Raw genomic sequence first — 22,920 nt, forward strand, 5'->3', positions numbered from 1 at the left:
ATAAATCTACACAGACCGATCTGTCTCATACTCAATGAAAATAAAGAAGCAAGAGCTTCTTAAACTCATACCTTAAATAAAATGAGTATATTAATACACGTTTATGCGTACAAAATGTTTATCCTCCTGTAATTTTCTTAATTAATAAATATATTTATTCCTATTGTCTCATACCTTTATATATATTTTTATATTATAACATTCAATAGATATGACTAAATTTCCCACCAAACCCCTGATTACCCATAATGCATTAACATATATTAAGTCCACAAGAAACGTTAATTAAATATATTAGGTTGAGGATAAAAATTCCCGCCGTTTTCAACGTAACGAGACTTAATTAACACATCGGGAACTTATTCCTCAGCCTAATATCATCAATCAGGGGTGATTATAATTAATTAATAAATTCGAATTTGCGTTCATACACTTCTATACGCTTGCTCTGGATTTCCAGAACCTCCACATCATCGAAACATCATCTTCGGACGTTCTCAGCATCGACATGCGAAACTTATTTACATATTCAGGTTGGTCATCATCCTGAATTTCTTGACAGTCATCGATATTCTCCCTACGGCAATACTTGTCGATCTTTCGTATGATAAATTCCATTATGAGCAAAATCATGCCAGCCAGAACGCCGATACCAAAGATCATGAACATTCCCTGGGTGTCATCCAACGTCAGTTGTCGTTCTTCTCCGAGGAGGAAAGGAAATGATGGCCCTTTGGATACCTATAATCAACATATTAAATTTGTATCAATATAATTAACACATTTTACAAATCATTCCATCTTCCCTCTGATTATCGGTGGTTCATCCTTAAAAAGAAATGGATAATTTCGAGCCAGCGTCATCATATAAAGGTACACAAATAATATAAATATCGCTCTTAAACAAAAAAACCCGCTTTCTCTTAAAAAAAATCTTTTGAATGACACTCGTTATGTATCATGTTATTCCAGTGTTATGTATCTGTAACAGTGTGTTTGGTGGGTAGTATACAATATCTCTAAAATGGATTCGAACACGGCATTACTTGTAGGAACTTTCCCGTTGCGGTACGTTGTATGTCCCACTTAACATCTCTGATGATCTTCTGAATGATGCCGGTCTGCTGAGCTCGGGCAAGCATCTTATTAAAAGATTCCGTGTAGATTGATCGATGCGGCAACAAGAAGGTGGTCCCATATGTGGAAAAACACTCCCGGCTGATGTGCATCAGCGAGCGCTTAGTGAACCAGCTGTAATCAGACGTCAAACATGATCTGGATGATATCTCCATCCCTCGGGATCCTGGACCACATTTGGAAGGACCGCAGATCAAAATTCATGATCCTACGACTAGGAGAATAAATTGACAAACAATTAGCCGCATGGAACGTCTGCGACCTATGTACGCATATTACAGAATAGATATAAAGAAAAATTTACGGTTAATTCGTCATAAATAATTGCAGCAAGGTATTTACCGCGTACTCGAGTCATATGCCAGTTACGCCATAACCGACATTTATCAATTGAAAATTATACAATGTAGCGAGGGTGATAATATCATTCCATGCAATTTCCATGAGGCAAATTTGCATCGTTTTGCCTGCCTGGGAAATTTGATAAACCTAGCGCTTACTTGGGCGTGAAGTTTGCTTGGACGATGTACTCGAAGAGAGTACGAGAGCCCAAAAAGGCGTAAGGCCAAAAAAAGGCCCGACTAGCGTTCCTTACCCCAGCAGTAACACTGGGAACAAATTCGACATTCTTCAAAAGCTTTTCTGCGATAGGATCATCTTCGATCTCTGCCAGCCGCGCATCCCATCCGTCATGATCTGTGGGAATAATTTCACTAGTCCCAGAAAATCATTAACAATTTGGGCTGGGTGCCCCAACCGTGATTGACATTTCTGAACTATCCAGAATAAATGACTTTTAACATTACCTAAGGTTCCTATCCGGTACCGATACCACAGCAACTCTTTGGTTGTCTCCATAGCGTCCGGATATATAGGGACGGTGATAAAAGCGATAATGGATCCGGTGTAGCAAGATGTTATGATAATGGTAAAGACCCAGTAGATTCCTAGACGTTAAATTCGGGAAATTACTGCAACTGGGGGATTAAGGAACATGCATGTGCAGCCTGATGGAACAAGTGTGTTAATAATGATTTTTGGTACTATTATATGAAATCATGGTACATGCAAATGAGGCCTCCTTTGAAGGATTTTGATAATTTAGGTACCTATCAGCAGCGAAGTGGAGTTCTTTCCCAATCCATGTTTCAACAATGGGTCCTTCACTTTGAAGCTATTAGTGAATGTGCTGAAGACGAACCAAAACATATTATTCGTCGTGCTGGGCCGCGTTATCAGTGATAAGAGTGAGTACTCGGTGTTGAGGGAGAACGGTAGAATTGCCAATAAATAAGCACATATCAACAAAATCCACACCGTAACTGAAAATGGCCCCATCACAGCTCGGTACCTACGGTATCATCGATATTAATTAACATAAATCAGATCTGAATTTTGTCCATCATTCAGAATGTTATTAAGTTGCGTTCAATCGAGGTGAGTTTAAAAGAGATGAAAAGAAAGGAAGTTTATTTTAAATATATAAAATATCAAATAAAATATCCCTGTAAACGGATACATCTTTTCAATCTCTTTTAAATCCACTTTGTCACAGCCTAACAATCCCCTTAAACAAAAGGTAACGTAAAAAAACTCACTTTGGCAAAGCCATTGAGGCCAAAGAGATGAAAGCAGCGCAATCCTCGACATGAGATACAGTTGTATCAAATTGTGATACAACATCTCTTGTTTTGTATATCCCACCTACGCCAACGGAAGCAACTCCAAGTGCAACATCCTTTGTTGCTGAAGTTATAGGACTGAAAAACGAAACGATGATTTCAATTTATTTCGATAATAAATGTGTACGTCTAATAGTTTACCCATTTTCCACTGATTCAGGGTCGCGGAATTCTATGGTGAAGTTCAGAATTTTTGCCAATAAGTGCATCACGCGAATGTCGATTCCATCCCAAAGCACTTCGTCGGTTCCCGAAATAGATCTGCAAATAATATATTATCACGTTACCCCGTTAAAAGTATTCCTAAAATATGTACACTTTAAGTACGCAAACCTCTGAAGATATGAAATTTCATATAGAATATGTAAGATTCATGATATTATTTTATAACGTTGTCCCGAAATGATTTTAATATTACTACGTATTAAGATTAGGTCGTACGGAATATCTAATGGTTAAATTTGGAAATTATAAGATTTTCAATAATATATATTCGGCACCTGCGAATTGCAAATGGCGGAGTATGAGCCGTCGAGATTGCAAGTCGATGACCCTGGAATCCTAAGAGCAGCTTTTCTGGAAATAAGTCAACGTCCCTCGTAAAGCGATCCCTTATCCACGATGTTAATAAAACTGGCTCGCTAGATCCGATTCCATTACTGTACAGATTATGCGTAAAGAGTACATAAGAGCCAGGCTGCAATTAAATTTTAATCTAATTAATTACCTTTCCCAACCTCCCCTGTTACCATGAAGGGATATATACAAGGATAAAATATATACAAATATAGGATGGTATACAGAATAAATTACATATGAATTTTTAATACCTGGGCGCGTAAACTCGCGCTGTGCGTAATGATCAACAAATTATTGTAAAATCTGGAGATGTAACTTTTTAAAAAGTCCAAAACCGTCCATGGAAGCGTCGAGGTGACGACGAGAACTTTACTTCTCCTCTCGCACTCGATAAGACGCGAAATGTCAAATACATTGTCGATAAAAATCACATAATTGTACCACTTGTCTTGTAAGTTTCTTTCCCTTTCGATCTTTCGGGATAAATCGACGCGCTGGTGAACAATGGTTACATTTTGGTTGTCAAAAAAATCCCGCAATTCGAAGGACCGAATTTCCGTCGACGCATCGATAATTGCCAAGGAGGAATTTCCGAAATATAGATCGATAATTCTGTCGAGTAAATTGACAAGACTCGTCTTTCTTAATCGAGCCTCTTCCGATGCACTTTTTACATTTTTTCCAACAATAATAGATCTCGTCGAGTGTAGTATGCAAGTCAACGATAAGAGAATACTTAAATTCTTCATAATGACTATTTTTCTGTTTAGTATAATTCAACGTAATGAAAGGTTTAATGTCTTCCTATTGTTAAACTGTACACCAGGTAAAAGAAATGCAGTGCGTTCGGTAAGAGCGAAAGTAATTCTGACTCGACTTAAGTAATTCCCGTTGAAGAAGGAACATGAAATATTTATCTACCGATCGCGTGTGTACTTCATTAATTTTTATTGCTCATTACCGCAATGTAATAACGACCATTAATACTAGTCGGCTTGATTAGCCAAGCAGAGGGTTTAATATTTAATAAAGAGCGGTCTTCCCCTAATACTTGGTCTGGCTTTGATTTCGATTAGTATTCTCGGCATTCTCGTATTTATTACTTTTTACAATGAAATCAACGTGGAAAGGGTAACGTATATTCCTTAAGGTTCAATAAGTTGATCATTGCGTGGTATTTTTCGATATGCATAATAGGACTTTCATCGTGTTAATTAATAATACAAAATAATGTAATGTTTCAACAATGTCGATAAATAGTATTCATAGAGTTAAGGTACTTCTTAGCAGAAAATAGTGTCCCTTTATTTTGTGACTTCTTTCATGCTTGCGATGATTTTCTATATTCGCAATTTATCTTGCTACTCTTATTAATCTCAAGATGCAGAAAAGTTTAAACTCCGTTTCCACAACTCAAGTTAACCGGAGTTTAGTTGGTTTACAGCAGTTTCAAACAGGACGTAAACTAGTTAAACTTCGATTAACTAAATTGGGGAACCGGCCTTAATGACTACGTCTCCATCGTACTCGAAAACCGGGATTTATCGGGTCTAAACCCAGTAAATCCGAATTTAAGTGTCGATCGAGACTCTCAGAATCGAATTTGCGGATTTATTAAGGTTATGAAGACATTTACGGGATCCGTTCATTTGCGATCCCAGCGCCATGAAGTGTACCTATTCTCATCGTCTAAATATCTCACCACTCTAATACCACTCTACATACGCCGTTATCATTGCTGTCAGTTTTGTTTACAATTTCGTTTTCAGCTCTTCAGTAACGTTAATTTTCAAAGGAATCAATGAGAAATATATCGTACTCCTTTGTAAAGAATAAAAAATGTATAGCATAGTATTTATTGTCGACATGCCCTCCGATTCTCAAGATAAATCGGTGAACTGCGAATTAAGGTTATGTAAATAATTACAAAATTTCGAATACTCCTGCATTTGAAATGGCATTTTCATTCAGAGCTGGCTCAAATTGGTGCCATGATTTTCCGAAACTCGCTAGAGAATCGGGGTTTTATTTTAACATGCATAGAACAAGAGTAAGAGTCGATTGGAATCGGATAAGTAAGTATAAACTAATGCTACGTTACTCTTGATCGATGATTTGCCCACACAATAATAAATCTAATTTCTTTCGACTTATACTCACTTAATTGTTTTAGGCTTAATTGATATCGACAGAGTTATCCAAGAACGAGATTTTTATACCGTCGATGAAAATGTAAATAATGTTGTAGACTATTGCTTAGAAAGTGAGTACGACGTTAAGATCTTGGATCCTAATTTCGTTAAGCTTTTCCGTCTAGCTCAGTTAGCTGTCGAGTATTTATTATATTGTAAGCAGTACTTAGATCAAAGTGTTGTTATATTAAAACATGAGTTGAAACTAAAACTCGAGGAAAATGTAAAGTTTAAGAAAGAACTTGCAGCTTCCGAAGCTGCATATAAAGACTTGAAGGAAAAATTTAAGGAAAGAGAAAAAGCTTTCCAGATAAAGATAAGCGACTCTCACGGTGAAATTCATAAGGTAATATTATTTCAATTCGAATTAGTCATTCGTAGGTTTGTGTAATTAAAGTATTTTGTTTTTTTTAGTGTCCATACTGTCCGAAAACTTTTGTGTCAGCAATATTTGTAAATGCCCATATAATGCGTCGCCATCAATGTTTGTCAGATTCTTGCTTTTCATCTTCTCCGATTCATGAACAATACCGAGCTGAAGCTGAAAAATTACACACTGAGATAAAAACACTAAAGGAAAGATTAAATAAAACGGAAAGGGTAATAAGAAATGAATCGGAGAAATCATCTCAAAATGTTACTTTGGAACAAGGAAGGAATATTGACAAATTAGAAGGGGAGTGTCATAATACCAACAAGGATGTCGACAAATTTGAAGAGCAACATAAGAAGTATCAAGAAGAAATTACTGGGCTAAAAGACATGCTATTTAATGAGATAAAAGTAAGTCAAACTGAGAACAATCATATTTATAATTACACGTAACCTTAAACAATTCTCATTCATTCATTGATTATTTAAATTGACTGACATATTCTTTTAAGAAATTGAAACAGAGTGATATGAACAAAAGTCCCCTCAGATTATTTGACAATGAAATTTCAAATACAAGCTACAAGGAATTGCTTCAACAACAAGAAAATGAAATCCATATTTTAAGAACTCAGTTGCAGGAGAGCACGAACGCTGTAAGGGATTTACAATTTTATTTATTCTAAGTATTTAACACAACTGGTTGTTTTATTTATCCATAAATTAATTATATTTTCAACAGCCATCAAAGTTAGAAAACCTATATTCGAAATTTCACGCACAAGAGAATTACTGGAAGTCCAAAGTCGAACAACTTGAAAGTCAGCATCGAATGGATATCGAAAAGTTATCTGCGCAGTTGGAATTGACACATGATACTGCTAATCGAATTAAAGCAGAGTATGAAACAAAAGTAAGAGACCTAGAACATCAGTCACTGAATCAATCGAAGATACTTAGCGAGCAGCGTGAACAACTCAGTTACCTGTCACGTGGCATTCAAGAATCACACTCAATAAATCACAACGGACTTAAAGATTTCGAAAGATTTTCTGAAAAAACCAGGCATAATGCGTTTGAAAAAACTGCGCATAAAAAAGATCATTACGAAGCTAAAGGCAAAAAAGATATATCACGTACTACGAATAATGAATTAATTTTTGAAGATATTGACAGTGTATCTAGTCAAAATTCAGTGAAAAGTATTACATCAGTTCCAAATAACCAAGTTCCCTACAAGGAACTCAAGCTAACAAAAAAGGCAAACGATAGAGCTACTGAATACGTTAATGAATTAAGAGATAAAAAGCAGTCCCAGCGAAGAGAATTTACCAAAAAACCAAAGAAAAGGATCGATACCATGTCGAATGGAACAAGTTCTCAACTTAGTACAGAAACGTTAAGATCTCATTCTAAAGCTAGTCCGATACAACAAAGTTATACGAAAGATATTGTAGAGCCGTTTGTATCCAGTAAAAGTAAACTTAAGCAAAAAATCAATGATACAGTGGTTGATAGTGATAGTTCGATAAATTCTCAAGTACAAGATAAGTATTTAAATAAAAGTCATAGAAGTCAAGACGTACATACTGCTGTAAACAGAGCGACAAAACATCAGCTTCGTGCCGATTCAAGGATACCTATAAATTCAGTCGCTAAAACTGAAAAACCCGTAAAAAATAGCAAAGTCTTAATGACTGATTCTGAAACGAGTGAATTAGATGAACTGGGATCAGATAGAGTGCAATCAAATTCTGATTCGGAATCACAGACCGAGAGTACGGATGAGTCAACGTCGCAGAGTCATTCTCAATTAGAGGTTCAACCAGTAAAGAAAGAAATAGTAAAAAAAACTTTACAGCAAACACGTGATGAAATGCTAAAAATGTTTGAAAATAAATTGAAAGATTTGGGTATAGATCCAGAATGGAGCGGTCTACCAAAAATGACATTCCAACAGAAAATGGAAACCGTGAAACATCATCAAAGCATTAATGCCAAAGTACATAAACTATTATATATACACAACTTTGTATTAGCATAGTATTAAATTACACTATATGTATTAAACGTTAATTTTTCTTCCAGAAGTTTCCCAATTATGACTTAATACGACGAAAAATAATTCAGGATATTGCTCATAAACTCCTTATAAGGCAAAAAGCATCAAAAATTGAAACAGAAAAAGGTTCGTCACACAATAAGGTTCTGTCTAATGTCAAGACGAAGAATTCGGTTGCAGTTAATCTTCAAAAAACTCTAGGTATTATTTCCAACTGTGCAATATAATTTCTTTATATATTTTGATCTCATTTTTGTAGAATAAGGTTTAAGCAATACTTAATACTTAATCTACAGAAAAATGGTTTTCGGTACTGTGATATGTCTGAATAGTCGAAAAATTTAGAAAGTGTAATAATACAATATGTAATAATTATTGTATTAATTTTACAGGCATCGAGACACCTATTATAAAATCTCAAAGTCCTACATCACGGCAAGTAACGCCGAAAAGTAAAATTAATATGGACTTACTTCCAAAAAAGTTAAGCGAACAGGAGATACGACCAAATAATAGGAAACCTACGCACACCCTTTCAAATGACAAAAGTCCACAAATGGAATCTCAACCGAGTTTATTAAAATCTTCGCATTTGTCTTTGCATCGTGAAGTTAAAACAGTACAAAGTAAAGCATCGATGAAGGCAAAGGACTCATCTTACGATATGAAACAGTTCTCACACTCATACGAGAGCATTAATGATTTTCTGAAGGATACGAATGATCGCACAAGATCCTCCACGTCTGTGTTAGATATAAATGAAATAAGCAGTCCAAAAGTAACATCTACTCCGAATAAAATTGAGTCGAATGCTTTACATGACTCTTATGTGAGTTTAGTTAACGAACCTAATATACACTTGACTAAGAAAGAAATCGTCAATAGTGTACCAGCTTCTCCGAAGAACAGTAAAGGAGTACTTAAATCAGCAACGGGTTCTACAGGAAGCTTAATAAAGAAAAAAGTCCTGTTTCACCTAGAGAAGGAAGACAGCGGCCCTGAAAAAATAAACGTAACGCCTCTAAACACATCGATGTTTACCTCAAATAATACATTAAATGGATTAAAAGTCAGTAACCACGATTCTGTTATTAATTACGACAATGACGATGATGAAGAGGATAACTGGAACATTACAAGGTATTTAGGATTTTCTTTTCTAATACACTGTTTAATTAAAAAGTAGGAAGTACTGTGCACTCATTTTCATACTATTTCCAGCATCTCCGATGAACAGGATCAATCTATAGAAAAAGAGAAATTACCCGTTACGAGTAATTTAATTTTAAAAACCTCTCAGAGTGATAAAATTGCACAGATTTCAAAGAAAATTGAAGAGCAGGTAAAATTGTGTCTATTGAATTTTTAAATGATTTATAATATTTTGTATCTCAATTGTCGTAACATTTCAGTTAAGTGCATCGAGACACAAACCAGTTGGTGCTGTCGAAGCTATGTTTATGGAGAGACAGCAGCCAAAATCAGAGGATCGAGAAGATGGAAGCCAGTTTCCAAGTTCAACTAGTATTACGAGCTCTATTTTAGAGAGTCCAGCTAGACAAATACATGTAAAACATAAATCAGAAAAACGCGAAGCCCCGCTCCCAGCTCCGAGAAGTTTAAAAAGTAAAGAATCTAAGTCTTCGATTTCACTAACCAGAACTGCTGCACTGAAGGAGTCTGATTTAGATTCAGACATTAATGAACTACTCCAAATGGATTAACCATAGCGTAACTACATTAGTAACATCTCGTTACATAATATTGTATTAACGTAGATGTTAGAAACTGTATAGTAGGCAAATCTCCTCAGTTACATATCGATTGCGCGTTTATTACGGGTATATTAAACTACATAAATACCTGAAAATAATTTATTTGTATGCGTAAATTTATGTTAGACGTGCATTTATTTATAATAATGCATTTCATGTGTTTGTATTAGTTTTGCCACTGACTTTGTGACTATTCCTTGATTTGTAACAAAATCTATATTGCAATCATTAATAAATATTTTTTTGTACTTTGAATAGTTTCTAGATTATTGCAATACGGTTAATTTAAATTCATGCTATTTTCACCTTAAATGAAACTTCGATTGTTTAGGGAGAATTTCAAATTTGACAGCATTAATTGTTTCAATATGGCCGTTAAAAGTATGCTTACAAATTTTAGCAGAACCATAAAGATAATTTACTTGACAAGAACGTCCTTTCAGCCGTAATTTTTTCAACAAAACTATGTTTACGCTCAATTAGCATTAGTTAAAGACTATTAAATTGTACCGTGGTAACCGAGAAAAGTATACCTGATGTAAAAACATAAACATAACCTACATGATAGGTTATATCACAGAGTGACATCAAATTGAATTCTACAATTATAGAAGTGTGGTTCTTACCTTAAATGTTCAAGACTATGTTGGAAATAATTACAACAAATTTACTGCAGAATATGAACGAGGTAGATGCATGGACATATTACAGAATGCAGAATTAAAAATTGTCAACATGAAATCTTCATTTACGTACGAAAAATGCTTGAACTAGACTGTTTACCATAATGTATATTTGTAATAATATACTACAAAACTGTGCTTATTTAATTAATCTTAGATTCGTTTGAGATACCGCACAAATAAAAAGTTATATTATATTTTAAGTGGAGTTACGCCACTTTGTCATGTTTTAAGTTAAAATGCATGTTTAATGAGTGCGGTGGATACAGCAGCAATGGGCACAACAGAACTATCTTGTTTAATTTGTGATTCGGAACTTGAAGTAACATCGTGCACTAATATTTTTTATACATCTCTGCCTCGTAATGGAGAGCTGCTCGCAAGTTTCATACTCCGAGTACTCCGTTCAGCTACATCGGAATTACACAGCTCTTATATATGCTCCCGTTGTTATAATCTGTTTCAAATGTTAGATCAAGCACAATTCACTGCTACTAACATTCGATGTGAGATATTAAAAGTTTACCGTACAGGAGATAAACATAAATTTGTAAAGGATGCACCAAATGTTAATGCAGAAGTGTTATCGGATGGTAATGATAAAATATTCATGGACAATTTAGTCTCGGAAAACAAGGTTGACATTACTTGTAGCCTCAACGATTTACAAGATGTTTCTACCTTAAAAACAATATCCGATGAAGCTAACAACCTCCCAGCTGATAATGGAACCATCCCGGAGAATACTTTGATTGAGCAAGATTTGAACGTGTTAACTGTCGATACAGCTGATATCACCCAATCAAAGATTGTTAATAAACCTGAGGTAAAACCTAGTGAAATAGATACGTTAAATATTTATATTAAAACAAAGGAATCAAGAAACAAAAGCGACGACACGGATGATACTACAAATAAACAATCGGTGCATTTCTCTGAGAGCGTCGATTTAAACAAACAAAACATCACTGATTCATTGGAAAATACTATTTTGATCGAAAGCAATCCCTCTGTGGATCTCAGTAGGCAAGAGAAAATGGCTCTGTACACTCGACAGTGTCGAACATGCAGCAGCTTATTTAAATCTGTCGATGATTTAGAATTTCATTTATTGAAACATGGAGGATCCAGACCTTACCTGTGTAAAAAGTGCAACCAACGATTCAGCGATTTATCCCAAGCAAACATTCATGCTACAGAATTTCACGTTGAAGGAAAAGATGTAATAACTATTGCAATAGAACCTAGCGACAACGAAGTCCCAAATTTTGAACAGGATGACTGTATCTTACCTGAGGATGTATTAAGAATGTCAGATGATGAGGAACAAGACGACTTTGAGTGGAAAGAGACAAACCAGTCTGTTACAGAGATGAAAGATAGCCTAAAACACATCCAAGGTACCAGATTAATCACACTTGTGTTATAAATGTTAATATACTGGTACACATAAACCAATACTAATAATCAATGATTTCAGGAAATCCCAACGGCTGTAGTGATCCAAATACCAAAATACTAAAGGACATGTCTACGGAGTCTAGTAACTTATCTTGGAAATCAGGACGCATATCGAAGTACAGTTTAAAACCATTAAAACATCCTTGCCCAACATGTGGAAAGAAATGGAGAACTTCTGCCGAATTAAAGACTCATTTGAAGTCACATTCGACTTTAAGACCTTACATGTGTGAAAAGTGTGGCCAAGCATATAAGCATAAGCATGCTCTAGAAGTGCACGTAGGCATGCATAATGGAATCAATCCTTTCCAGTGTAGCTTTTGTAATAAGTGTTTCACACAGAAAGGAGCTCTTATGAGACATCTGCCGATGCACACCGGAGAAACGCCATATCAGTGCGAACTCTGTGGCAAACGATTCGTACATCATACCTCGTACAACATGCACGCATTGTCACATACTGGGAAAAAATCTTATCAGTGTCACGTAAGTACACTGCGATTTAAGGGAAAATATAACTGAAGTTTAGTCGTAAATGCTGCATGTTATATTAATAGATACGCGAAAATATATATACATTGCTTTTCTTTAGGTATGTAATCAATCGTTATTATCGACTTCTCATTTGAAGCGACACATGCGTGCACATACAGGGGAAAAGCCATATAGCTGTTCGTTGTGTGGAAAACGATTTGCCGAAAGATATAACTTGTTTGCACATCAGAAGATACACGATCCTGCGGAAATTATGGCAAAAGAAGCGAAAAAAATGCAGTACAAGTAAGCACCGCTAAAATAAACTATATTCATTTTAAGGTTAAGTGAAACACTTGATCCTGTTCAAATGCGTCAAAGTTTGACAGCTCGATCCAATGCCTTTAAAAAAAAAGTGTCTTATTCGAGTCGACTGATTCGAAGGAGGTTTCACTTTACATTAATGGAAGATAAAAGAATTCAGGTGAATTCTGATTACAGATGCGAACGCTGCATGGCGTTGTTTGATAAGAAACAGAAGTTGGACGATCACGTAAAGCAACAACATGAGATGGACCCTGAAATTGGAAATAATGGAAAATGGATGGCACAAGCCATCGATATTCAAACTAGGCAAGCAGAATTGGCAAAGTTCTATTCTCCTGAAAATCAAAGTGTTTCGAAGGACAGTTCACACAGTAATATCGAACAAACGTGGCAGCAGATCGATTATTCAAAATCCCAAAATTCAGCTGACGAAGCGAAATCAATTCAGCCAGAGAATCAGTTTTTAGAACTCGATGCAAATACTGTAACCGTTGCACTTGACAATCACAGACTTCTACTTGATTCCAGATATAACAAAAATATACACTCTAATTTGGAGATTTCAAGCAACACTCACGTACAAATGGACAGATCACAAATCTGATACACGATTTTGAATAAGATGATAATATGTATATAGATTAATATGAACACCGTATGAAAATAAGCTAAGAGATATGATAACGTGCGATTATTTTTACATATTAATATTACTTTTATAGTACTGCAAAAACAGTCATGCTATCATGATGCAAAACTATAATGTTAAAATGTATATTAATATAATAACGCACAAATAATGCGCATACATTTTCATGTCCATTTGAAAGGCTTAGAACATATCGTATTATTTGTATCAAAGTAACTTGAGCTTTTTGTACAATTATCGACGTCATACGTTAACAAGTAAACACGAAAGTTCCTCAGAAATCCATATACTTTTTTTTTTGTGTGCGATGTTTCGTTCGTAAAATTTCTATTTATGGAAATCTAGTTCGTAAGAAGATTACAATGTATACGTACAAGTAATGTTTATAAAAGTCAGACTGATTCACAGTGGTGTTACGCTACATACTACATTCAAGCACATGTTATATTTTTAATAACGTTTTATATTCAATATCCTAAACCAATCTAAATCACTTTATATAATGCATAATCTTATGTGCTCCAATAAACATTTAATACCTATCAATTTACTTTATTGGTCCCAGTCGAAAAGTTTAAACGAGACAAAGTTACACAAAACTTGTCTGATGGTTTTTGACCCGAAGGTGTTGTAATGTTATTTATACATAACTAATCAATTACTTGGCAAGCATTGTACTACTGTCAGATTTTCCAATCAGGTTTCATTCGGTGTCAGTAAATAATTTCCTAGTCCCTTGCGTTAGTTGATTAGGAGTTGGCTGATTCCATGATGACATACCGTGTGTCGTAATTAATCCTTTTTTTTGACTTTTCGAAGTAGACAAACTTCTGTAATATCATTAAGGGTGTTTCATATTTTCACGCTACGCGTATATTAATTGCTAAGCACAAAAGCATACTCTTTTAATTCTTGCATTATGGGTATCACTTTGGTCGGAATTAATATCTCCGATAAGTTTTCATGTTCAGGATGACATACAGGCCTCCGGAAAGAGTGAGTTACGTACAATTCATAAAGGAAATCGACGAATGTATTAAAAGCACTGTTAAAATCGTCAGTTAGTAACTGAAACAATGATCATCCGTTACTTAATATAATTCAACTCACAATTTCCATTACATACATTCTAGGATTAGTATTGCTTAAGATGATATGAAAGGGTCATTCTATATACATATATTAAATATTTATAAAACTTGAACATTCATACCACGAGAGAATAAAATCCTGGATTATTCTTGTGATAGCGTTCATATAAATTTCTCGAAGCTAGAACAGTTTCGACGTACATATTTTTTAGATCCTCTGGTTTTGCAAGTTTCCGGCGGAGCTGTTAATAGGAATAACGTTCAGGAATTATTTATCAAAAAGTATACGAATGTGATGTAAGTATACCAAATCTGCCATAGATTCTTCACTGGACAATGATTCTCCAAATTCTTCGTCGGGTGCTGGAAGGTCATCGATAATTTCAAATGCATTATGACGAAAAAGGACCCTTGCCCTGTGTTTCTTACGCTTTGTCTCTGCATCATCAATGATAATATTCGATTTCTCATCCAAAATAACCTGTTCCCAGGAGAAAGTTTGTACGTAACGCTTAATAAACTCATACTTTTGTGGTGTTACGAAACAGGCATTCTATATACATGGCAACGTTTTATATATGTATACAAAATAACCCTTTCATATCACCTTAAGTTCTACAATTTTCATGTTAATTTCTGTCCAACAATTAGATTTCCAAAATACTTTTAATCCCAAATATTTAGGTGATGGAGGTTCCGCCATCTCGTTGGAACAGGTACTCGTGTTCTCTACATCTCCATCCATTTTAAACGAAATATGTTTCCTTTCTTCTATTTCTAGCTGGCTTCTAATCTTCAGCACTTTTGGTAACATGGTTTGGCTTTGAAATATTATATCCGTCGTTGTGGCTCCAGTTCCCTGAGGTCTAATGTTTGTACTATATAAGGGTAAATCTAGGTCGTCGATTACCTGTTATAATATTTTCATACATATAAAATTCACGTACTAACTCATATGAAAAACCAATTATATACATTACGTACATCATTAAGAATTTCTGAAATGTAATCGAGTTTACTAGATGTAGATTCTGTGCTTTCTCTGTTGGCATCTCGCCTGCCTATTTTCACTGCTAACAAATTCTCAATGCTGTCCTTTACCCAAGTAAATATTTGAAATTTTTCCATTAACCGTTGCTTATGTAATTCTCGATCCTTTGTCAGGACCAGTACAATTTTGACATTTGCGTATTGGCTCTGTAATTGCAACGAACCACTTAAATCCATCTGAGCGATGCCAATTTTTTGTTCCGCTGCTAATGCTGCCAATTCACTTATATCTAAAAGAAATGAAATGTAACTGTAACACAGCATGCTTGGTGAGCATTTGCATTTAAATTCAAGAATGTTAAGGATCGGAACATTACTAACGAAATCCATAACTGTCCCCTAAATATTCTTGAATGGAACAGAATTCTCCACGCCTGGCCATTTCATTGAATTCTTCTCTGCCTATAAAATGATATGATCTTGGGTCTTCGTCAAATGATATAAGGTCTCTCGTTGTATGACTCGGACAATATTTAACCTGCATCGACAATTGTTTGTGTTAATATAAATATAACTCACGCAAATGTACATGTTTAATCATGAATTTACTCATTGGCCTTCTCATCTTTTATTTTGTTCTTACTCTATTGGATAAGGTGTCTGCTATTTTCAGCGCCAATGATATCTTCTTCACGGCGGATGGTCCACTCAGGACGACTACAGGTGGACAAGTTTGATCATATGGAGTAACATGCATACCAATATTTGGTGGATTCAATTGTTCCAATAATGTTAATTTAGTAATACTTCGTGCAGCTAAAAGATCTAACGTTGGCTTGAATAATGTCGAAGCAGATATCTAAATGAAAGAGAATATTGAAAATGACGTATTACTTATCAATTACAATAGTCTGCGTATTACCTTTTCAGTGACAGAGACTTCGCCACCATCAACGTACATAACACTTGGCATAGAAAACAACAAAACGTCTCGATAATTCGGCCACTTTGTACAAGGATTACCTCTGAAATCCACTTCGTATACCAAACCACTCAGATAGGAAACCTCTAATAAATCCGCTATTTTATTGTATTTTAGATCTACGATACGCAAGGCATATGCATCCTGAAAGAAATATTATCACCCCGATGACAAAGGATGCGAATCTTTGAACACACTAGATGAAATATATACCTTGAAGAACTCAAGAGTGGATAATTTATTGTGACCTAGTAGAAGGGTACGAAGGTTTGCTAATGTGTTTAAAGATAACCTAGGATCGGCAGATTTAAATGTTGTAATACAGTTGTATTCTAAATTAAGCTCCTGTATATTTAGTTTGTCCAGATTTTCGATGCACTTGATCAAATTGTATGACAAATTTAAATACCGCAAATGCCTGTAAACAAATAGGTTTAATGTATCGTAGTTTTACTTATACTATGATACTAATTTATTTTACAAATAATTTTCAATGGAGTAAAAGGAGAAAAGAAGAAAAATTGGAAGATAAAGGAAAGGAAATAGTAAAAGTTACTCACTTTAGATTATGCAAGCCGGTAATTTGTTCTATTGCATTGTGAGACAAATCCAATCTGACAATGCTCCAAAATTCGCTCAAATCATCTATTTCCGTTATGTTATTATATGATAAGTTGACATAGGTCAAGTACCAAGGAGGAGTAAATTTCAGCACAGATTTGAGTCTATTACGCGACACGTTTAAGTACATTAAATATGGTATTCCCCCTAATGGACTCAAATCAGTGAGTTTATTATGTGTCAAATCTAAATATTGAAGGTAACGGTGGTGGCGTAGAATTGAAATATCCACAAGGTTCTAAAATCAAATACGTTTGATGGTATATATTCACCATGAGGAAAAAATGTCATTCAACCAAAGAAATATTTCTTTCTTTCAATGGCACTTTTTTCTCACTGCACTTATTTGAAAAATTATCATCTTACGATACCATTTTTCTTAGCTCGCATTTACTTAAGATGAGTGTTTCGTTTTCTGGACATTTTGTCAGAAACGATGAACATGCACCAACCATGCGATCTGACAAAATACCACAAAATTCACTTGGAGTTAATTCCATTTCACGACGGTTTAGAATATTTACAACGGGTGAGTTCCTGTCTGCCCATAATTCTATATCAAGTGCGTATCCACCCCATTTATTTTGAATTATTTTCTCTCTCTTTTCATTTCCTACATTCAAAGGCCACTCACAATCATCCGATATCGATGAGCTCTACATAAAGAACAAATAATATATGTGTTAGTAATGATGCTGCTACGTCAAAAATGCAGAGTATTTACAAAGATCTTTTTATTACTACTTTTGTTTCTTTTAATTACAGTAAAGCTGGTGGATAGAGAAGAAGAGTCACCCTCACTTGAACATTGTAATGTTACTTCATGTGGTACGTAAACACTCTGTTGCGATCCCCAACTCATCTCATCGTGTGTAAGTTTGTCCAATGAATCTATTCTATGTAATGGCATTGTATACTTTTCATGTTTTCTCTGTATATTTTCATTCACCTGAGTATTCTTTCTTTCAGCAATTACAAATTCTGAAGAGAAAAGATACTTCTTTTGCAACATATTAACCGAAGAATTTCTAGATATTTGACTTTATATAAGATCCACTAAAATGTAAACGTCCTTTTAAGGCCAACCGTTACACACTTTTAAGGTTGACGTTTAAAAACAAGTGACTGCAGCACTCTTTTTTAAACGATTCCAATTTCGCATTTACACTCGCACTTTTAAAATCACTTCATGTCCCTTGTTCGTAAAGATTGAATATTTTACACCGTTCCTTCCTATTTATTGAATTAATTCTTTCAAAGCAGTTTCATTTAAACGATAAAGATGCCATCCCTCTGCTTTTGTTATATCAATTGCACCTCTTTTCTTATAAAAGTCCTGCGCAGGATTCCAGTTTAAAACTATAAAATCCATGCGGTGACAATTTTGATCAACTGCAGTCTGCGAAAAGTAAGTCAGGAATGAAATACTTTTATACACATTTGTCGATTAACAATATTCTTTTCTCCCACTAAATAAGGACTATTACCAAATACATACAAAATGATTACTATACCTTAGCAACTGTTTGAAATAACATACTCCCAACATTTTTGTTCCGATAATTACTTGCTACACATAGATCTTCCAAAAGCATTTCTTTACCAGTCCAAGTTGAATAAACAAAATAATACAGAGCATAACCAATTACTTTTTCTTCGGCTACAGCAACATAGCACTGAAATAAAGGCTGCTCCGAATCGAACCCATCTCTTTCCAGTGCTACGAGTAATAATTTATATCAATATAAAAGAAAATCTACGAAGTGCTAAATTCAAATTTGAACTTAATTTTTCTTTCTTCATCGGTACTTGGTTAATATATGTTTACAACAGAAATTAAACAAAATCGTACCTTCGTGATTTATTTTAGGACCATACGGCATCTTTTCGAAATCGGCAAGTTCCTGTAAAAATAAAGCGTTCAATCGAACATAATTTAAGAAAAGAAATTGAAACTAAATAACAAAGGTGAAAAATACAAAATTGCCTGAATTAGCTCTATAATGGCTTTGCAGTCTTCCCGCCTTGCTTTCCTTATTGTAACACTTCCTTCCATTTCTTTATCGAGTATTACACTCACTGACTTCGATTAACTTTAATTGTCTGTAACTCTTTAATTGTAAACTTAAGAAGTGATATCATTAACAATGGGCGTGTTTATCAGTTGCATTACGTAGTCACGATAAGATAGAATAAGCGCGCGAAATATGTATTCCATTTATTATTAGATTTCTTCATTCCTTTTAAATCGTAGTTAAAATAAAATTCAAGGGACATTTTGCATAAACTACAGTACACTAGGAAGTCTAATAAAAAAATGAACGTTGCATCATGTTCCTTGCCATTCTTTTAACAGTTAACGACCTCTTATCACGACGGATAATCCTGGGCAACTGCCGGTTCGGTGGCCCGGGCCGCGACCGCTGACCAGATCCGGCTTCCTGATTGGACCCCGCCTCGCCCAATCAGGGAGCTGGATCGCGACACAATATAGAGGGGTAACTCATTCCGTGCAAAGATGAGTTGCGCCGCCATTGAGGGGAACAGGTGGCAAGTATGTTAGCCGCCCGCACCAATTACCAGCACAGCCCGCGATCGCGTTATCCCATGAACAATCTCCCAACTCATCTCTGGAAGTGAGACGCATATGAAAAGAACAAATTCACTCGGTTTATCCGGGACATTTTAGAACATACCCACGGCTGTCGGCTCCGATTTTTGTTAGCTTCAACGTCCACGGAGCGTGAGATATTTAATGAATTTCGCGAAGTTATGACCGGTGTACAGTTAAAACTATGTACAAATTTAATTCGACGTAAAATGTCGAGCAAAAAGTAAAAAGAAAGATTGATTGCGAATGCGTTCAATTTTCCGAAGCGTCTGTACGAGAACAGATATAGAATTTTAAGGTTAGAAGTTGAATGTCAGAGAAGACTCAGGAATCCTGCTTCTTCCTCGTTTTGTCCGACGAGTAGACAGATGTAAGCATATCAGTTTTCAGTACAAATCTTTAGTTAATAATACATGTGTCCTTGTTATGGCACTCATGTCGATAATTTTGTTTTCAGAGAAGAAAATAATATACAACGATGGCGTTACACATTGTACCTCCGAAGCGTAAAGAGATTTACAAGTACGAGGCACCCTGGCCTCTGTACAGTATGAATTGGTCCGTACGTCCAGACAAAAGATTTCGTTTAGCATTGGGTAGCTTTGTCGAAGAGTATAACAACAAAGTTCAAATTGTGTCACTCGACGAAGAAACATCTGAGTTTAGTGCTAAAAGTACATTCGATCATCCGTATCCGACTACGAAAATAATGTGGATTCCTGATAGCAAAGGTGCGGTTATTCTAACGTCAATATATGCATTGTATATATTATTATTAATACACATCATTAATCATTATCGTAAGTTAACAGTTTTAATTAATACGTTTTAATAGGACTATTTCCTGATTTACTGGCCACATCTGGTGATTATTTAAGAGTATGGAGAGCAGGAGACTCAGAAACACGCTTGGAATGTGTATTAAATAATAACAAGAATTCTGACTTTTGTGCCCCCTTAACATCATTCGATTGGAACGAAGTCGACCCAAACCTAATCGGCACTTCGAGCATCGACACTACTTGTACTATATGGGGTTTGGAAACGGGACAAGTGTTGGGTCGGGTTAATATGGTTACAGGCCATGTTAAAACTCAGTTAATTGCTCATGATAAGGAAGTGTACGACGTAGCGTTCAGTAGGGCTGGCGGTGGTCGTGATATGTTTGCCTCGGTTGGAGCCGATGGTTCAGTGAGAATGTTTGATCTACGTCACTTAGAGCATTCGACAATAATTTATGAAGATCCACAGCACACTCCCTTATTAAGACTAGCATGGAATAAACAAGATCCCAATTACCTCGCCACGGTGGCAATGGAGGCTTGCGAAGTTATTATCCTGGATGTACGAGTACCTTGCACCCCAGTTGCCAGGTTAAATAATCACAGGTATAAAACAAAAGATAATTTAATTGTAACTTATTAAATTTGCATTCTTGCAAAATTTCACGGCGTGATAATTTATTTAAAGGGCAAGTGTCAATGGCATTGCATGGGCACCACATTCGTCCTGCCACATCTGTACAGCGGCTGACGATCATCAAGCTTTAATATGGGACATTCAGCAAATGCCACGAGCCATTGAAGATCCTATTCTTGCATATACAGCCGCAGAAGGTGAAGTTAATCAAATCCAGTGGGGTGCGACGCAGCCAGACTGGATTGCTATCTGTTATAATAAAGCAGCAGAAATCCTTCGAGTATAAATAGCCTTTTGTAGGCGATGTACTACCAAGGTACAGGATCATCAATTTGAACAATGATAAATTTTATTGCATGCAGATTGAATCTCAGCTGATAAGATCCTCAAATAGATCGAGGTAATTGCAATCAAAGTACAATGATTCATATCGTGCATTCATTGTGCGGCAAATATGTACTCATCGAATCGTTGTTCTTGCGCCTACCAAGGCGAAAATCATGTAAAATAGTGCGATTTTAAGAAGACGTGAATCCATAGACTGATAGGTTATATTTATAGTCCTACCATTACACTGTGAACGTGACTGGTGAATTCTTTTGTGTTCCCCTCACTGGTTGAGGTACGTAACTTCAAAAAAAAAAAATCTTTCTATTATTATGAGAAATGTATAATTCCGTAAGTACATTTCACAATTTCTTTTCAAATTCATGCTGTACTATTTGCGATGTTGTGTTAACGTCATTTTGTTGTTTGTTGGCAAAATTATATATATCGAACTTGTCTACTTTGGGTATTAACAAATCTACCGATTTATAGTGCAATTGAATTCAACGAAAACTTGACGATCCATTTAGGACACTACGTTCTGTTCGTAGTATTTTATGGTTTGGGTGTGCCCTTAATATCCCAAGGTAGAATTGTGTAATTCTTCAATGTTAATAACACACGAGTGCGACTAAGAAGATATTCTTTGATTAATTAAGTACAATTCGAAAAGTTATTAACCGTAGTGCAAGATTTCCCCCTGTCACGCGATTTGTATATATGTTTATATCTTCCTGCACTCAAAGAAATAAGTACATCATTAATGTATCGGATTACTATTAAGACTAGGTTAAAGTTTTGCAACAGTATTTTAAATTTAATACGACCAGATAGATACTAGAGTTCCCCTAAAGCTTAACAAATGATAAAACTAGTTATACAATCAGTTATATAAGTTCCGTAAAAAGGAAAGCGGTAAAATTAGACGATTTAAAAGAAAAAACATAAAATAAAGTTTCTTAAATAATGCATTCAGTTTATTGGGATCGTTATCGTTCTAATAGTATTCTTATCATTCACATTCGTAATCCTGTTTGACGTGATATTCTGCCTTATATTTGCATTATTGCATTGCTTCATATTTTGCATTATATTTCCGTCGAGTGTACAGCTGTTCTGAAGCGTGATTGATAAAAAAAAAAAAAAGGTAAAGAGGAGTGTATCGGTTCGTGATAGGTCAATTTTTATGATATGGTGACACAGGGTCAAATGCTGGATTAAACAGAGAGAGCATTATTTCCTAAAATCGTACTTAAACCACGAAAGAGTTCTTCTTTGTACCAATAATCATAAACAGTTGTACAATACGTGTCTCAATTATCCGAAACGTACGCGTGAATGTCGGGTTTTTATATGTAAATGTTCCAATTACAAACATGTAATATTGTATTTAGGTCTAATATAAATTTTTATACCTACAACGATTCAATGATGTACTCGATTTTTTTGTTCATCTCTCGGGGCCCTTGTATAAATTTTCACTTAA

At 35.2% G+C, this 22,920-nt stretch overlaps 6 protein-coding genes across 10 annotated transcripts; 3 read left to right on the forward strand and 3 right to left on the reverse strand.

Annotated features, from left to right (window-relative positions):
* Positions 1–420: 420 nt before the first annotated feature.
* Positions 421–12,011, reverse strand: LOC105696370 (ionotropic receptor 21a). Its single transcript, XM_012418789.2, has 10 exons — positions 11,994–12,011; positions 11,775–11,843; positions 3,320–3,516; positions 2,961–3,080; positions 2,736–2,897; positions 2,247–2,488; positions 1,944–2,084; positions 1,638–1,833; positions 1,047–1,251; positions 421–741 (listed from the first exon to the last, which is right to left on the reverse strand). The coding sequence occupies exons 1-10, from the start codon at positions 12,009–12,011 to the stop codon at positions 436–438; spliced, it is 1,656 nt and encodes a 551-aa protein (XP_012274212.1). The 3' UTR covers positions 421–435.
* Positions 5,034–10,904, forward strand: LOC105696504 (zinc finger protein Dzip1). The gene is made up of 9 exons (XM_012419024.1): positions 5,034–5,473; positions 5,572–5,936; positions 6,005–6,373; positions 6,475–6,618; positions 6,705–7,964; positions 8,051–8,225; positions 8,417–9,164; positions 9,246–9,366; positions 9,437–10,904. Exons 1-9 carry the CDS (start codon positions 5,353–5,355, stop codon positions 9,746–9,748), a joined length of 3,615 nt encoding a protein of 1,204 aa, XP_012274447.1. The 5' UTR covers positions 5,034–5,352; the 3' UTR covers positions 9,749–10,904.
* On the forward strand, positions 12,010–13,348 carry LOC105696371 (gastrula zinc finger protein XlCGF17.1). Its single transcript, XM_012418790.1, has 3 exons — positions 12,010–12,429; positions 12,575–12,723; positions 12,919–13,348. The coding sequence occupies exons 1-3, from the start codon at positions 12,010–12,012 to the stop codon at positions 13,346–13,348; spliced, it is 999 nt and encodes a 332-aa protein (XP_012274213.1).
* Positions 13,349–13,358: 10 nt separating this feature from the next.
* On the reverse strand, positions 13,359–18,289 carry LOC105696505 (leucine-rich repeat and guanylate kinase domain-containing protein). Of its 4 annotated transcripts, none has more exons than XM_012419026.2 (13): positions 17,841–18,289; positions 17,449–17,733; positions 17,017–17,315; positions 16,670–16,874; positions 16,397–16,600; positions 16,118–16,333; positions 15,856–16,012; positions 15,469–15,764; positions 15,149–15,394; positions 14,792–14,965; positions 14,607–14,726; positions 14,295–14,461; positions 13,359–14,223 (listed from the first exon to the last, which is right to left on the reverse strand). In XM_012419026.2, the coding sequence occupies exons 1-13, from the start codon at positions 18,087–18,089 to the stop codon at positions 14,097–14,099; spliced, it is 2,745 nt and encodes a 914-aa protein (XP_012274449.1). In that variant the 5' UTR covers positions 18,090–18,289; the 3' UTR covers positions 13,359–14,096. The 4 variants fall into 4 exon arrangements, with proteins under 4 accessions (XP_012274449.1, XP_012274451.1, XP_012274450.1 ...); XM_012419028.2 differs by having other exon boundaries at positions 17,819–17,973; XM_012419027.2 differs by lacking the exon at positions 14,295–14,461 and having other exon boundaries at positions 17,841–18,288.
* Positions 18,290–18,291: 2 nt separating this feature from the next.
* LOC105696506 (diamine acetyltransferase 2) lies at positions 18,292–19,457 on the reverse strand. Of its 2 annotated transcripts, none has more exons than XM_012419030.1 (4): positions 19,065–19,457; positions 18,930–18,981; positions 18,592–18,797; positions 18,292–18,476 (listed from the first exon to the last, which is right to left on the reverse strand). In XM_012419030.1, exons 1-4 carry the CDS (start codon positions 19,131–19,133, stop codon positions 18,315–18,317), a joined length of 489 nt encoding a protein of 162 aa, XP_012274453.1. In that variant the 5' UTR covers positions 19,134–19,457; the 3' UTR covers positions 18,292–18,314. The 2 variants fall into 2 exon arrangements, with proteins under 2 accessions (XP_012274453.1, XP_012274454.1); XM_012419031.1 differs by having other exon boundaries at positions 19,057–19,457.
* Positions 19,458–19,684: 227 nt separating this feature from the next.
* On the forward strand, positions 19,685–22,858 carry LOC105696530 (DDB1- and CUL4-associated factor 7). The gene is made up of 4 exons (XM_012419080.2): positions 19,685–20,058; positions 20,146–20,419; positions 20,524–21,076; positions 21,159–22,858. The coding sequence occupies exons 2-4, from the start codon at positions 20,167–20,169 to the stop codon at positions 21,391–21,393; spliced, it is 1,041 nt and encodes a 346-aa protein (XP_012274503.1). The 5' UTR covers positions 19,685–20,058; positions 20,146–20,166; the 3' UTR covers positions 21,394–22,858.
* Positions 22,859–22,920: the final 62 nt, after the last annotated feature.

Source organism: Orussus abietinus, unplaced genomic scaffold (genome assembly GCF_000612105.2).
Source record: "Orussus abietinus isolate OABI.00-Male unplaced genomic scaffold, Oabi_2.0 scaffold15, whole genome shotgun sequence".
NCBI classification, from domain to species: Eukaryota; Metazoa; Arthropoda; class Insecta; order Hymenoptera; family Orussidae; genus Orussus; species Orussus abietinus.

What these genes read in the sequence shown, in the direction of transcription:
- LOC105696504 (XM_012419024.1), top strand. Translation starts at nt 5,353, where the DNA reads ATGGCATTTTCATTCAGAGCTGGCTCAAATTGGTGCCATGATTTTCCG. An exon ending in ATCAAAGCATTAATGCCAAA is followed by an intron (nt 7,965 to 8,050) that starts GTACATAAACTA and finishes TTTTTCTTCCAG; the next exon opens with AAGTTTCCCAATTATGACTT. An exon ending in TAATCTTCAAAAAACTCTAG is followed by an intron (nt 8,226 to 8,416) that starts GTATTATTTCCA and finishes TTAATTTTACAG; the next exon opens with GCATCGAGACACCTATTATA.
- LOC105696371 (XM_012418790.1), top strand. Translation starts at nt 12,010, where the DNA reads ATGTCTACGGAGTCTAGTAACTTATCTTGGAAATCAGGACGCATATCG. An exon ending in AAAAATCTTATCAGTGTCAC is followed by an intron (nt 12,430 to 12,574) that starts GTAAGTACACTG and finishes TCTCATTTGAAG; the next exon opens with CGACACATGCGTGCACATAC. An exon ending in GCGAAAAAAATGCAGTACAA is followed by an intron (nt 12,724 to 12,918) that starts GTAAGCACCGCT and finishes TTCTGATTACAG; the next exon opens with ATGCGAACGCTGCATGGCGT.
- LOC105696370 (XM_012418789.2), bottom strand. An exon ending in CCGCCATTTGCAATTCGCAG is followed by an intron (nt 3,081 to 3,319) that starts GTGCCGAATATA and finishes TATTATTTGCAG; the next exon opens with ATCTATTTCGGGAACCGACG. An exon ending in CTCCACTTCGCTGCTGATAG is followed by an intron (nt 2,085 to 2,246) that starts GTACCTAAATTA and finishes TTTAACGTCTAG; the next exon opens with GAATCTACTGGGTCTTTACC.
- LOC105696505 (XM_012419026.2), bottom strand. Translation starts at nt 18,089, where the DNA reads ATGTTGCAAAAGAAGTATCTTTTCTCTTCAGAATTTGTAATTGCTGAA. An exon ending in CTCTATCCACCAGCTTTACT is followed by an intron (nt 17,734 to 17,840) that starts GTAATTAAAAGA and finishes TTCTTTATGTAG; the next exon opens with AGCTCATCGATATCGGATGA. An exon ending in CCACTCTTGAGTTCTTCAAG is followed by an intron (nt 16,601 to 16,669) that starts GTATATATTTCA and finishes TATTTCTTTCAG; the next exon opens with GATGCATATGCCTTGCGTAT.
- LOC105696506 (XM_012419030.1), bottom strand. Translation starts at nt 19,133, where the DNA reads ATGGAAGGAAGTGTTACAATAAGGAAAGCAAGGCGGGAAGACTGCAAA. An exon ending in TCCTAAAATAAATCACGAAG is followed by an intron (nt 18,798 to 18,929) that starts GTACGATTTTGT and finishes TATTACTCGTAG; the next exon opens with CACTGGAAAGAGATGGGTTC. An exon ending in TATTTCAAACAGTTGCTAAG is followed by an intron (nt 18,477 to 18,591) that starts GTATAGTAATCA and finishes TACTTTTCGCAG; the next exon opens with ACTGCAGTTGATCAAAATTG.
- LOC105696530 (XM_012419080.2), top strand. Translation starts at nt 20,167, where the DNA reads ATGGCGTTACACATTGTACCTCCGAAGCGTAAAGAGATTTACAAGTAC. An exon ending in GTGGATTCCTGATAGCAAAG is followed by an intron (nt 20,420 to 20,523) that starts GTGCGGTTATTC and finishes ACGTTTTAATAG; the next exon opens with GACTATTTCCTGATTTACTG. An exon ending in GCCAGGTTAAATAATCACAG is followed by an intron (nt 21,077 to 21,158) that starts GTATAAAACAAA and finishes ATTTATTTAAAG; the next exon opens with GGCAAGTGTCAATGGCATTG.